The sequence below is a fragment of the Poecilia formosa genome, unplaced genomic scaffold (genome assembly GCF_000485575.1).
Source record: "Poecilia formosa unplaced genomic scaffold, Poecilia_formosa-5.1.2 Scaffold0, whole genome shotgun sequence".
Lineage (NCBI taxonomy): Eukaryota > Metazoa > Chordata > Actinopteri > Cyprinodontiformes > Poeciliidae > Poecilia > Poecilia formosa.
The window spans coordinates 2059762-2075019 of NW_006799939.1; the positions used below are offsets into that span (position 1 = coordinate 2059762).

Below are 15258 nucleotides of genomic sequence, written 5' to 3' on the forward strand. Positions count from 1 at the left end.
TGTGCCAGAGTTCAACTTACATCGCCGTGTCTTTAAGGCGCACATCTCCAGTTCCTCTTCACATATCGGGCCATTGTTCCCTACAGGTATTTTTAGTGCAAAATATATAATATTATTTATGTTACACCACACATCTCACCGTTATTTCAGCAACATGTGTAATTGCCAGGAAGCTGATGGCGGCATGCAGCCGAAATGCGTCCTATTTTTTTCCCATCTTAAGACTTTGGGATATTTCAGGAGCGCTGGTTATTCCTGCTTTTTATGTGTCAATAAAAATGGACACATACAGATTAATAATAATCTTTCAAAGGCGTAGCAAGCTAAAGGAAAAAGTTATTTTTAATTATTTTAAAAGAATTTTAATCACTGTATTTTAGTACTTCTAATAGAAATATCAAGGAATAAGTCTTTGGGAGAACAAAGTCAAAAGAAGCGAGTGATAGCCAGTTGTAGTTTTTGCTTGGTTAGTTTGCACTATCGACTTTTGTTTTTGCAAAAACTTCTATGCATCCATTTATTATCTTCCGCTTATCTGAGTTGAGGAGGCGGAGGCAACCGGTCCAGCAGGAAATAAAAATGAGTGTTCAATCAAATCTGAGAAGTATTTGTGATCATTTTATATTGCTTTATATTTTTATATTTACTGTTAAAATGTTCATGAACAAAAAAGTAACATTTAAATTGCGATTTCTCAGTTTTCCAGTACAGCGATAATTTTGTGCAGCTTTAATGCTTGGAAATGGAATTTGTTTAAAAATTGCAAATATTAAGTTGGTTAATAATTTGCCTGAAATCTTTGTTCTGTATCTTATTATAATCATAATGTCGATCAGTTTGGGCTTGGCAAAACCACAAAATCATTCAACCATATAGACATTTCTATTTAAAGAGTATTGGTTGTCGGTACCAATATTGACAATACAGGCCCCGTATTTGTTAGGTATTGGATTTGGTACTGATACCAAGATTTGCTATGACACCTATCACTAATGGGTGGAAAGATATGCAGCAGCACATCACGAATTTATTTCCTAGCCTTACCTCATCAAAGTAAAAAGAGGTGGAGCTAACACAGCTTGGCCTGCAATCTGGTAAAGGTGCAAAATAAACAACTTTTGAAAAATTCCCAGTTCACATTATTTCATGATGTGCTGCAGCATAAAAATATGAAATAACTAAATAAATATTGAAATAGCTGTGTACTATTTTACCACAAAACATAATTGAATTTTTATGTCTCCCTTTAATTATCAGTGCATAGAATGAGCCATAACATATTTAACTAATTGTACTTTTTTTATTTCATTAAGACTAACTGAAATTTATGTATTTGGTGGATTGTGTTGGCCCTCCATACCATTACTTATAGTGAAGGAACCACATACAAAATGTAGTTTTTATTAGGCAATTTCAAATGCTAAAACACAGGTGTCAAACTCCAGTCCTCGAGGGCCGGTGTCCTGCAACTTTTAGATGTGCCTCTGCTGCACCACACCTGAATAGAATAATTAGGTAATTAGCAGGACTCTGGTGAACTTACCTACACAAGGAGGAGGTAATTAAGCCATTTCATTCCAGTGTTTTGTACCTGTGGTACATCTAAAAACTGCAGGACACCGGCCCTCGAGGACTGGAGTTTGACACCCCTGTGCTAAAACATTGCCATTTCTGAAAAATAAACAACTCAGTTTAGAAATTTATGCCAGCAGAATTTCTCGACAATGCTGTATTTTATTTTTTTATTTTTTTTTTTTTTTTTTGCGTTAATGGGTAACGCTAGCAGCTAGCTGCTTTAGTACGCCTTCATGCTGTTTTAAAATCTGAAACATGTCGTTAAAATATTACTTTTGCGTGTATGTGTGTGTTAATTCAGACTAAACTTACCCTCAATCATACTAAACTACTGACAACAGACAGACGTTAACCTCAGCGTGAAAGTTGTTGCCAAAAACATGTGGTCTCGGACGCCTAAATAAAACTTACGCTTTTATTTTGAAAGGACCTGATCAGTCAAGTGACTCCCGGAAGTTTTTGTTTCCTCACCTGTCAGTTCGGAGCGACCACTTGCGAATGTCTAGCCAGCCTCGTCTCTTTGTGTTTCCCCCCTCTCATATAGGGTCTCTCTTTTTTAGCATAAATGGTAGCCCTATGTGGCCAGCTGATATTTAATTGAGGACAGCTTCTAACACGGTTAGTACGAATCGAGAGTGTACAAATAATGGGCTCATTTTTCATTCACCTAGCCAAAAGACTTTAGCAGAGCTTAGCTAGCTGTTATCATCACAACAGATCGTTCAGGTTTATTTGTGAGAAATGTAACGTTGAGACTCATCATCCCGTGATTGCGTTGTATTCTTCCGCATCATGTAATGGAGCTGTCTGTATTGTTACATGCTGCTTTTTTATTTTGAGATGATTGTTGAACCAAAGCTAACATTATAACGTTAGCAACAGCCTTTGTAAACGAGTTTAACTGATTGTTTACATCAAGATTGAGGCGGTTGCTTGTCTCCATTGTTATAAAGATGCCTTTATTTTTGTTAATGGATAAAATGTTGTCCGTTAGCTTTTCTGTTTTTTAAAGGAAGTTTGATCAAAATGACGCCTCATTTCTCGTCATGGATCACTCACGTTTACTTTCGTTTTCTCTGCTTGTCGGGTTAGCGTTCTCTTTATAACCTCGGAGTCGGATATTAAAAGTAAGCGGCTGTGCTTTTGAGGTTGCTTTCGACTTTTTAGCTGCAATATCCTGCGCATTTGTCATGCTGAAACGTATTTCTATGAAAACAGTTGTCTTTTTATTTGATAAAACTTGGACGATTTGTGTTTGCTGCATCATTGCATGGTGACATCATCAACTAACATTAGCTGCAGTCTGCCTGGTGCTGGCCCATCTGAGGAAGATGACTGCTTTGGACTGCTATAGTTCTTGTTCTGCTCCTTTTGAGAAATTCAGACGCTTAAGCTTAGGTAGATATTTTCTTGGTGGGATGTTTGACTTTTTTTATTATGAAGAAAACCACAAAATGATAACAGTTTCTGTGTCAAGACAGTAATTACTAAGTTTTCTATTTTCCAGGCAAGAAGAGAGCATACTAGAGGTGCTTCGGTCATAGATCAGAATTGGGCATGTCTGGTTTTTCAGGTCAAATACTAAAGAGTTTGAATTTCCACCTTGTTTGGTGTATAAGCACATCTACCTACAGCATTTAGTTGCCATTTTAAAAATTAGAATCACATGAGAATAATTCAAACATGAGTTCATTAGATATAATCTGATGCATATAATCACATGGTTCTGGATTAATACCCCGTATAGTTTAAGAATATAGAAAATTACTTTAAATTGAGGTCTATTAAAAAAAAAAGTTATGAAACTGACTGCACCATTTCATGCCTGAAAAGATCAGGTACAAAACAACCAATACTTTAAAACTGTAAAATAGTGACCATAATCCTAATATTCTAGTTAATATTTTTTTCTGTCAGATTTAAAACTACTATTTCAATCAAAGAACCTTCTATACATTTTTCTCTTTATCGATTTTAGTTCTTGGAAGGGGAAAAAAAAAAAACCTAAATCATTTGAGATGAGCTCATTATTGGTCAGGAAAAACCCGTCTGATGTTGTATATGTAGATATTTCACAACAAAAGTAAACTAAAACTGTGCCTGCCATCTTTCTCAGGTCTTCCCGTCTAAGGACTAGGCCTCTGTCAAGACATGGAGCCCTTGGCAGTAGATGATGACATTTGCATCCTTAAGCACGAGACGGCCTACACGCCCGCTGGAGAGAGCCCGGTGTCTGTGTGTGCCGGCGATGAGTCCGTTGCCTCTCACTTCGCCTTGGTCACTGCCTACGAGGACATAAAGAAGAGGCTCAGAGACACGGAGCGGGAGAACACTTTGCTGAAGAAGAGGGTGAAGCAGTTAGAGGAAAAGGTAGGGATGGAAATATTTAAAAATAGCTAAAACTACACTGTTATTATGTGCTGCCTGAAAAGTGTCTATTTGAAGTGTCAAGTCATGCAAGAGATACAAACTCATAGCATGATGCTAGTATGATACTGTTTCACCACAGTGACGGGGGTTTTCATGGTGAGGTTTGGTGGGAGTGCTTTTCATGTCGGGCAGAAAATTCAGTTTTGGCCTCAGCTGAGCAGAGCACATTCCTCCATGTTTGCCGTTCCCCCTACATGGCTTACAGAAAAGTCTTTATAAATCTGGCTGTAAGTAAGAAGAAAGTTATGACCTCAGCACTCCGGCCGACCAGCTCTGCAAATCTCTGCTGCTTCGTCAGAGTGACTCAAAGCTCAAAGCTTGGAATGATTTTTTGTAACATAACTACTCCTTAATCTTCTCCACAATGTTATCCCTGACATGTCGGTTGACTTTGTCGGATTTCACAATACCACTGATCAGAACGTTACACGTAGTAGTGATTCTTGTGCTGAGCTCCTAGTGTGAAACGTATGCCAAGCGAACAATGCTCGCTGTTATGCTGATGCATTCTTCAGGTATGTTATACCGGTTCAGTCCTTCGACGGCGTTTTATGCTTCAGGCTTGCAAGTCACAGACAAGTAGAAGTCGGGAAGTGCAGGTGAGAAAAATCTAGGTGTGTGAAAACAAGCTAACATTTTAGAGAGGTTTGCTTAGCGTTAGCATATTCTGTTTGGAAAAGACGAAATAAATAGAAGCTTGAGTTTGACTGCTGCGCCCGGTATCGGCATCAAAGTAAAAGAAAAATATCTCAAGGTCCTGTCACAGACGTTTCATTAAAACCCCAAGAATGTCTATCAGCTTGGAAAATAAAGGCTGCTGTGTTTCTCTTCTTCAATATTGCACATTATTTTTCTTCACTGTAGCTCTTCAGGCCAGAGGCTCCTCCATCAGAGGGACCCCATTATGTGAACAAGGCCTTCAGCGCTTACAGAGGAATCTACATCGAGAAGGAGGACCTGCAGATGGAGCTTAATAAGCTGGTCTGTTTTTTCATTTAAAGCCCTCATAAGCTAACTTTCTATTTTCATTTTGTTTACATAAAGAAAGTGAACAAACCCTGCGTACTATTACGTTTACATTGATTAAAATGTATTTTTTTCTTGTATTGTGTCAGAACAGTGAGAGCAGAGAGCTCCTCTATATACTAGGCAATGTTGGACTGAGAGACAGAATTTGGTGCATTGGTATTGATGCTGACTCGTCACCTCACTGCCTTTTTCTTTCGTTCTGTGTCAGAAAAAGGAGAAGAGCGAGAGTGAGAGGTTGCTGACGGAGCAACTCCAAGCCAAAGAGTTAGAGATACTTCAGCTGAGGACTGAGATGGAGACCACCCAAGGTACAGGTAGAGCACACAGGCCCGCTCTCTCCTCCACATACACAACCAAAGCAGAAACCGGATCAGAAATGCTACGCGTTTGACACAGAGAAAAGTAATGATGTGCACCGTTTATACCTCTGTTTGCCTTTAAAAATGAGCTTGTATGAGGCACGCAGAGGTAAACACAGTAATCTGTCATGAGATGTTATAATATGTGATATCTGATTTTGTTGGTTGTTGAGAGCCCAGTTTATCCCGAAGGTCATGTCACAGTGATAACATGAAAACCACATTTTTGCTATTCTTGTTTTGGCACCCTTGGATGTTGTTTGGTTTTTCTATATGTGTTTATATATAAATGTGTTTTTAATATTTTAAAATAATTTAATTTCTGATTTAAAACTGCCTTTAAAGCTTAAAATTGGATTAAAGTGTTATTGAAATAATTTTTGTAGTAATTTTTTTAAGTTGTCAAGTTTTTTTTTAATTGAAACAAGGCTAGTTTTTTTTTTTATCATGTAAGATAATACTTTAAGCTATTCAAGTTGTCTTTTTGTAGCAATAGAAATAAAATATATAAATGTGCCAAATGTTGTACTTAATTAAAAATAATCTGAAAATGTTTTTGTATTTAGTTAAATCTTGTTTTTTTGTTGGACTTATTTCCAGTGATGAAGAGCCTAAACAGCCCTCAGGACTGCTGGCAGATGGAGAGAGTCGACACGGAGCTGCAGATCCGCAAACTGCAGGAAGACCTCGACAGGGTTATGCTGGAGAACAGCCGGCTGCTGGAGAGAAGCACGGTGAGTGAGGACAGGGGCAGGCAGTAGTGGACAGGAGAGGATGCTGAAGTAACACTAAGAAAATAAGTAAAGTAGAAAAAAGCACCTATGAAGAGCGGGTTACACCGCAAAACTGTGTAGGTGTTGATAGAAGGACAGAAGGGATAGAAGATCTAGACTGACACATGGAGAGAAATAGAAATACATTTAAATATCACATTTTACCCAAAAGCAGGTAAGAGAAGGCAAGGACACAGTGAAGGCCGTTTCTACGTCCTCAGTACAGAAAACAAATGAGCTCAACAGTTTATTTCCGCTGTGTTGCCTTCCATCAGTGCATAGACTGTATAAAACATGTTATTATTACTTTTATATATATATATATATATATATATCCTTTAGCCAGTTGTGTTTGATTATTTAAAGTTTTTTCTTATCTTCTAACCTCTGTTTCAGGAGGAATCACAAGGCCTTAATGGACCAGACTTGAACCAGACATGTGATGGAAAGCATAGTTCAAGGTAGTCTCTTAAGTTTTGATATTATTATCCAATCTTAAACATTTTTTTATGCGATTACAAACTATAAATGTAACATTTGGCAAAAAAAAAAAAAAAAAAAAAAACCATCCTTCATACGTATATTCTGATGTTTGTGTGATAAACCAACACAAAATGAATTACGGTTTTCAAATTAGGTCTGAAGTTTGACCTAACATTTGCATGATGCTGGTACCATCATGTTTCACCGTTAAAATACTGTGTTCAGGATGATATGCAGAGGGAGGAGGGGGTTTTTTTTGTTTTGTTTTTTTTTTTGTTTTGTTTGATTGTTGTTGTTTTTTTAACCACACCTGGTGTTTGAATCATGTAAACCAAATGATTCATTAACGTTTTCTCAGCATCACACTAATGAATTATTTTGTGTTGGTTGAAGAAAAAAGAACTACTGAAATTCACTAAACTGTGGCTGTAACATTACAAAATCTGATGAAGTCCAAGGGGTATGAAGACTTTTGCGTAATTTAAGTTAAATATTAACATCCATTTTTCCGACATGTAATTATATCAGCAGTAAAAACGTTACCCTATTTGAGTTTCTGCTTTTTTAAATTTTCCATCACAAACACACACTGTTTGTGTAAGCTACAGCTGGATTAGATGTTGTACATTCTGTTTATCTTGAAAACAAGTGTTTAATATTCAGTTGTTTTTTGTTGTTTTTTCCTTCAGATTGTTAGATACGCTAGTCATGCAAACTAAGGAGACTATGATGCCCACATATTTTCAGGAAAATTCAGGAATAAATTTTAATTTCTTAACTTTTTTTATGCAAGTTAAGAAACCTAGTTTATATAAGCAAATATAGTTAACTGAATGATTGCTGAACCCATAAACTCCCACCTGCTCATATTTTAGATGCCTTGCACACTTTGTATCTTGCTGCTTCAGTGTGAAATAATATTTAAAATGACATCATTGCTGTTACTGTGTAGCATATGTTTAATTCATTCATTCACTGCTTTTAGCTAAAACCCTGGACATATCCTTTAAAATAGATATAAAGAAAGGAATTATCATTATTACAGTATTCTGTGTAAGCCATCTCTTGCTGTGCTTTCACAGTTGAGTGTACTTGTCCTGTTTGGCCACTAGAGGAGGGTGCCGTGTAATACACATCACATTCTGCAAAGCAGTCTGTTCAGCTCTGAAGCTCCTCAGCATTTAGTTAGATCATAATGAGCATCTTATCAAATTTTAAGCTTTGGTTTTAATAATGTCTTTCTGAGATTTTAACGTCAGTTAATTTCTCTTCACATACGTGGGTTCCCTGTAGGTTTTTTTTTCTTTTTCTTTTTCTTTTTTCAGACAATGAATGTAACAAAAACAACAACAAAAAAACATTTTTTTGTGCATTAATGACATGGAAATTTAGATTCCAGAGTAAATTTCTACAACTAAAAGTCCTTAAATCTTTGAAAAGCTTGGACAGTTTTATGTTAAAGCACTTAAATAACACAGGAACAAAACCACCTTAAAGAAATGTAGTGGGGTTTTTTTTTCTCTCTTTCAGATTTAATATCAAAGCATTAAAATATCATTGGAGGTGATTGGAGTCATTGGAGGCTAAATAACCTCCAATGACTAATTGGAGGTTATTTAAATTTGTTGATGTATGTCCTCGAAGGCTTGCCATAATTAAGCATATTTTCAGTTATTTTAAATTACCTTTCAAGTTTGCTCAGGATATGTATTCATTCTTTGTGATTTTATTTTGAAAAATAAGTCAAATATAATTAGAATATAATTTGGCTTATGCATAGAAAAATATAAAGCCATCAGATTGTTCCTCATTGCTGGTGACACAAACTATTTCACTTTTTTGTACTTTTTAGGTATGTTTTTATTGTTTTTGATCTGTCAAAGATCAGAAAAAAAACCATGTTATTTATTTGCACTTATAGAGGTTTTTATGCCAAAGGTTCTAGCTTTTGTAAGCTGAGGTGATCAGATGCTGATACCAAAAGTGAAGAGACCAAGTAGAAAGTTCATTCCGGGCCTGCAGCAAAGACAGAGCTTCCTCCTAAGAAGGTTGCAAATGCAAATGTCAGGCTATTTCTGCTAAAACCTAATAGTGAAGGAAAACAACTTTGCCTTTCATTGTTTTTGAAGCTGTTTCATCTTGTTTTTTGTTTCAGTTTCTGTGTTTACTTTTGACTCACAGGTGGTTGGCGGCTCATAAGTTGTAATCAGAATAATTCTACTCAGAATTAGTCTCACATTTCTCTGACCTCCCCATGTATGCGTCGGATGTTTCAGTTGTTCTTCATAAATTGTTTGCCTGTTTAACAAATAAGTGATATTATTTGGTCTCACGTTCCCAACCCTTACAATCTGTGGTCAGTTAAAGCATTTTGTTTAGTGTAGATGGCTTATATCAATCCACTCTTAAATTATTTTTACATTTACAGTTTAAACTAAGAGTAGGGCTGTTTTTTTTATTTTTATTTATTAATATTGTTTTTGCATATTTTCACAAACATGAAAAGTAGTCAAATGTAAAAAAATACATTTGTTTTGTTTTGTGCATTTACTATTTACAAATTTGACATTATTTATGTCAATCGATCCCTAAAATAATGTGTCAGTTTTCTTCATATATTGAAGAAAGCATATTATAGAGCAATGGAATTATGATAAGAGTGGAAAAAAATAAAAGGTAGGCTCCTTAAAGAAAAAATTAACAAAGTCTGGAATTATTATAATCTTACTGACAACTGAGATGAATGAAGAACATGCATTTTTTTAAAAATACCTTTTTATCACATTTAAATTCCATCCAGTGGGTTAAAACCACTCAAAATTGGTCGTGTGAAAATTCAAACATGCATTTATAAATGTATAGCATTCCTAACGTTTTAAAAATGAAGAATGTTGAGTTAATTTCTTTTGTTAAATAGTCATGAGTGAAAATACTTGTGTGACTTTATTAAGTGCACTTCTGTGAAGTTGTACTACTCGGTGCTTTAAGGGCACCATAATGTATGAGTTATTTCATGTTTTTTTTTTGTTTTTTGTTTTTTTAACTATTCGTGTCGTGTTGTTGAATAAACAACACAACACGACACCCACATCTCCTCACTGTTGTAGGTGAGGAGTTGTTTTATCTCAGAATCTCTGAGCTTCTACGAAAATGTTTCTGATTAACGTGAACTTCTGCTGCGAGTCGATTATCCTCAGTGCAAGCACAGTCGCTGATGGTGTTAAATGTGTCAGCGAAGAGACAAGTCATTCAGCAGAGACACAGTTATCACAAAGAAAGGCACTCCAGCAGCAGGCCATCGCATGAATAATTTAATTAAGCTTCTTTTATGTTTTTTTTCTAGCCGTATTCCTCCTTTAGGAAGCTGTTTAAATCGTGAAAAAGCATCCCCCCCCCACTCCTAATCTTAAAGACAAAAGGTTTTCCTCATTTTATCGCTGGTCCACAAGACGCTTCCTGTCATGATGTTTCTGACTCCACCGTGTGGTTTAAACTCGACGTCCCATCCGATCCGCAGGGAAAGGAACGTCCAGCAAACGTACGCAGCTTTGTGCTGCGAAGTCACCCGTCTCCAATCAGAGATGAGGCTCCAGACGAGCCTGGTTAGGAAGCTCCGGCCACTGATCGGCGAGACGAGACAAGGTGAGCAGCGCGCGCGCACACACACACACACACACACACACGCACACAGAGGAAGAAGGCGTATTTTATCCACACCATTCCATGTTTGAGTTTCTGTGCATCGTAGGTGATATTCTACTTCTCCGCTCCCCTCACTCATCTTCACACCACCCTCAGTGTTGCAAGAGAGGATAAGCTCAGCTTTCACAATGTTGATAAGATAATTATACTTTTAATGCCTGTGCAGGAGAGATTTTATTTATTTATTTATTTATTTATTTTGGACACGTCCAATTTAGGGGAAAAAATTATGTGTAATTTAAGTCAATTTTTCTGCTCAGAATTTATCAATTAAACACGTATCAGAACATTAGAAGATCTGACATTTTTAAAGTGAATTTATGTTTTGTCCAGACGTCTTTTTGTATTTAAGCACTCACATTTGAAACTTCTCGAAACAGAAACTAAAACTAAATAAATACATAAATCAATCAATCAAAGGAAGCGGATCACTGCTGCATCTGTCTGATTTTCCAAAACTAAGTTCTGCTCGCTAAAAAGCGGCCCGCGTCTTGTTTCAGTTTCTGCAGAGGTGTCATGAGACACAAGGTACCACTCAAACTTACTGAAACGCTTTAATAAAAGACATTATGAAAACGGTTTGCTCCCTCGCTCCCCTCCTTCCACACGGCCGCCAGCTGCCATTACCTCTGTTGTCGAGTGACGGGAGAGAAGGAGGCCAGGAGGTGGAAAATTAGAACCAAATACAGCAGGAAAATAAACCTTGCTGCATTTATCCCACCGAAAAACAGAGAGGTCTTGTGGCTCGGACGAGGCGGATGGAGTGAAAGAAGCGAAAAAAGGCAGAAAGGGGGAGGAGAGTGTGCTGTGTTATTTATTCACTCATTCTGTGCATCTGTATTCTTCTAATGTTCCTCCTTTGGAATCACTTTTATTCAAATCCTAGACTCAGGAGACCATCTCATGGAAGCATAGCAGGGCAGAGATGGATGGATATATGATGTGTGGATGAAGAGAGGTATGGCAAAATTAATAACAAAGGAAAACAGTTGCACAGTGAGTCTCATTTAAACTTCAATATTTGCCCAAGGTGGTGATTCGAAATCAAAGCCGTGGTGTGTGTTTCAGATCACAATCTCATTTGTGTATGGAGACGCTGTCCGTATAGAGACAGGTGGCTTTGTCTATGCAGGGAGGTTGGGAAAAAAAAGAAAGAAAGAAAGAAGCTGAAATATTTATTTTAATATCTTATAATATATGCAGATATTTCATAGTAGCAGTGCTTAAAGTAATATGAACAACATAATTTGTGTCTGAGTGTTATATTAAAATGTCTTCCAGTATTAAAATGTTTGCATTCACTCATTATTGCCATGAATTTCTTTTTTTTTCTTTTTTTTTTTCTTTTTTTTTCTAATCCAGAATAATCACACAGCAAGCAACTTAAGTGACGTTTAAAAGCAAGAGTTGGGTGAAAATATTTGAGTTTATTATGGATTTTCTCACATCTACACAGGCTTATATGCATACGGACTCCAGTATAGTCACACACCCACATTTACATTTCATTTAGCAAGATCCAGAGAAACTACAAGGTTTTGTTACATCAATAATACATTTCGGATGGCTGTTTGACCGCTCTTCCTATTCAAGACGGTAGAGGTCATCTAAACGTGTGGGTTCGCTGTTGTAGACCCTGCTGTTTCCCAAATTTTCACTAAATGGATTGGTAGCCAACTTTTGGCTAAGTGCATGGCCAAGGGGCACATCAACATATGGGAGGAAAGAAAATCTGCAGTAAATTCAAAATGTTTACCCAGTTCTTGTTTTTAAAGATTCTTCTTGCTGTACATTGTGCAATTATCCCGCCATTCCAAAACAGACAGGCCAAAAACATCAGTAAGGCCTCAAATTAATATGACATTAATAGCCATAATGTGTGTATGTAAACTCCTAACAGAGACTATGCAAGGTGTAAAACTACAGGTCTTGGTATAATACACCAAAACAATCTCAAAACATTCAAATATTTCTGAGCTAAATCTCCTACTTAAATATCCTAAACATTTTACTGAATAAAGAGGAAAGCTAATGTAAAACACAGCAACAGATTTATCGGTTTCCATTACTGACATTGCCACCGTCATTCCATATGTTTTTATAAGTTCTCAAATGATAATTAAAAAAAAAACAACAACCATTTTTTCATCCCTCAGCTCTTTTTCTCTCTCACTGTTATCTCTCCAAACCTTTCTCCCTCCAGCTGCTTCTACCGTCCCTGTCCAGTGTCTGGACGACGTGGAAAAGAATAACAACAACCTCCCAGTCATACGGGCCCCAGGGCCCCGCCCCCCTAGCGCCCCGCCGGTCCCCTCATGCTCCGGCCGTCCTTGTCCCGCTGTCGGCGGCCCGCCTGCCGGCCCCCCTCTGCCAGACAGCCTGAGGGAGGACTGCTGGTACAACGGGCCTTGGCCCTCCCAGAGCTGTCTGGTGGAGGCGCTGGTCGGCAGCGAGGCCTGCGCCGTGGTGCTGCCACCGCCCCCCCTGAATCAGGCCTCCCTGGACGACAGCTCACGCTCCTTCCCCAGCCCCCCCAAGCCCACTGACGCCATGTTCTGGGAGGGACACTCCAACGGATCCAATTCGTCGTCGTCACTGGGAAACTTCACTCCAATGAGCCCCCCCAGTGCTGAGTGGGCCAAGCCGTATTGATTAGACTGACGAGTAACAACACGGCAGAAACAACAAAGGGACCGACAAAGTCTCCAGCTTGGCCACACAGCTACCACCTAACCTGCCTTAAGCTAATTTAGCCACTCGGTGGTGGTGAACTGGTTTGGACCTGCTTGTTGTGGGAACCGAATAAGGCCAGAGGAGGTCCTTTGAGGTAAAAACTGTCGTCTCCGCACGCCGCATCGGTGAACATATCCGACTTTACAGAGAAACATCCGACCCTTGACAGAATCCAACTCATATCTCCATTTGTATGTGTCCTTGTACACACATGCATTAGTGTGTGCAAGCATGCATACAGGCAGTTTAATTTGAGTTTGTGGGTGTAAATGCACATAAAACAGCGTGCCTGTGAATGCAGAAACGGTGTGTGTGTGTGTGTGTGTGTGGGCCTCTTCCGCCTGCCTTTTTCATGGTAATAAACCTAATAGGGCTCAGAGGGGCCTCCTTTCTCCACACATCATGGGCCCGGATCACTAGAGCCACAACACTGTAGTAGAGTTTGTATAATTGTACCTTTGCAATGCAATTTCTTTTTCTTTTTTTTTTATACATTGGATCAATGTAAATTGTACAAGGTATGTAGCCCCTGTTCGTCTCATCGTGTTATGGAGATGTGTAGGAATGAAGGCTTTTGTACAGTGATGGAAGACGGACGTATAGGAGCAAAAGTAGATTTTTTTTTCTTCCAAATTTCAGCAGCTACCAAATTAAAACTGACCTATTTGCATCCAAAAATTACTTTTCATTTAAGGCCTTAACGTCGTATTTTGAAGTTCTGCTTGTGCGCACTGCATCTCTCTGGAGATTTTACATATAAAGAGATTTTAAGTATCATGTTTCACCAACCTGCCTCCTTAAATTCGCCTGTGATTATTTTATTGAAAGAGAACTTGATGGGGTGGAGTTCTCGGTTGTACCTCGAATGTGCATCGCTGTTTGGTTGGCCGCTAAAGACCCATACACTCCTCTTCAATCTTAAAGGGCAAATATCATTTTTACAACTTTTCCATTGTGTTCAAGTTTATAGATCATAATACGAACAGTAGTGCTAAGCTCAAGGCATCCAAGAAGGGGACCAAAAGTTGCCGGAGAGTGAACACTGTACATTTATTTTCAATGCAAAAGTAGTTATAGTGAAGGCTGCAGCTTGGTTTTAAGTTCATGAAGTGATTCGTGTGTTTATTTACTCCAGTGAGTGAGGAGGAAGTCAGGAGAAAAGTTCTCGGAAAGCAGTAGCTTGAAGACCTATCAAACCGGCATCCTACCCTGGAATTTAAAAACACTGTTGCATTCTTGATCCAGGTGGAAAGTAGTGGAGTACATTTATTTGAGTACTGTACTCAAGTACATGTTTGTCCACCTTTGCTTGTAATCCACCACAGTGGCAGATGACCTCTGATTAAACTGTAAATTGAAACACTAAAATTGTGGCAGCATTAAGATTAATTTGATGACTAGTTGTGAGATAATTGCTCTGGTTTCCATCAACCTTGTAAATCTTGTTTTGCAAAGGAAACATCGTTAAGCCACAATAGCCTGCTTTATTGTAGCGAGGTCTGTCTATGCAGGTCTCATTTTTCTTCACATAATCAGTCAGCTTCACTGTTGAGAGTTTTAGCTCACTACATGTATGAGCCAACTGTGTGAGGACATAGTTTGCAGCTAAGGCTAATTATCATAAACATGCTAGGGGATATCTCTGGACAAAACAATTATTGATTTCAAACGATTTTCCAACATTAACAGACATGTTGTACTGACAGAGAGCACAAAATGTAAGATTTTCAATTCAGGAAAGCATTTCCCAAGTCCAGTAAACTTTATGCTCACAAATAACAGCTGTAGTCACTGTGGTGGTCTGTCTGCTTACTCTCTTCTCTCAGGTTTGTTTTTTTGTTTCTAGCTCTATTTCCAATATGTCAATATTTTCCAAATGCTGGGTCAACAGAGAGACTTCTTGATGTTTACTTCCACTTAGCTCACTCTTTGATGCACAGATGATCTTTGTAGAGTGCTCTCTCAATTTTTTTTCTGTGTTGCCAATAAGTGGTCGCTTATCTATTCCACCTATTTCTTCTTGAAAGGTATTTTTGTATGAAGAAATCACTCTGGTTTTCTTTATCCAACAGCAACCCTTCATACATGATCATCATTTGCGTGCGTCTCTCAATTCCTGCTTAAGAGAAAGGCGAGACTACAAAGTCTTTTTTTTTTTTTTTTTTTTAAATTGC

General features: G+C 38.0%; 1 protein-coding gene across 2 annotated transcripts; it reads left to right on the top strand.

Annotated features, from left to right (window-relative positions):
• Positions 1-2048: 2048 nt before the first annotated feature.
• On the top strand, positions 2049-15246 carry azi2 (5-azacytidine induced 2). 2 transcript variants are annotated; one of them, XM_007546276.2, is made up of 8 exons: positions 2049-2193; positions 3692-3945; positions 4870-4986; positions 5243-5348; positions 5994-6127; positions 6563-6627; positions 10167-10291; positions 12555-15246. In XM_007546276.2, exons 2-8 carry the CDS (start codon positions 3727-3729, stop codon positions 13001-13003), a joined length of 1215 nt encoding a protein of 404 aa, XP_007546338.1. In that variant the 5' UTR covers positions 2049-2193; positions 3692-3726; the 3' UTR covers positions 13004-15246. The 2 variants fall into 2 exon arrangements, with proteins under 2 accessions (XP_007546338.1, XP_007546410.1); XM_007546348.2 differs by having other exon boundaries at positions 2051-2193; positions 5243-5342.
• The last annotated feature ends 12 nt before the right edge of the window (positions 15247-15258 follow it).

Excerpts from the sequence above, each read along its gene's own strand:
- azi2 (XM_007546276.2), top strand. The coding sequence starts at position 3,727 with ATGGAGCCCTTGGCAGTAGATGATGACATTTGCATCCTTAAGCACGAG. Across the intron at positions 3,946-4,869 it reads TGAAGCAGTTAGAGGAAAAG|CTCTTCAGGCCAGAGGCTCC; the intron begins GTAGGGATGGAA and ends TCTTCACTGTAG. Across the intron at positions 10,292-12,554 it reads GATCGGCGAGACGAGACAAG|CTGCTTCTACCGTCCCTGTC; the intron begins GTGAGCAGCGCG and ends TTCTCCCTCCAG.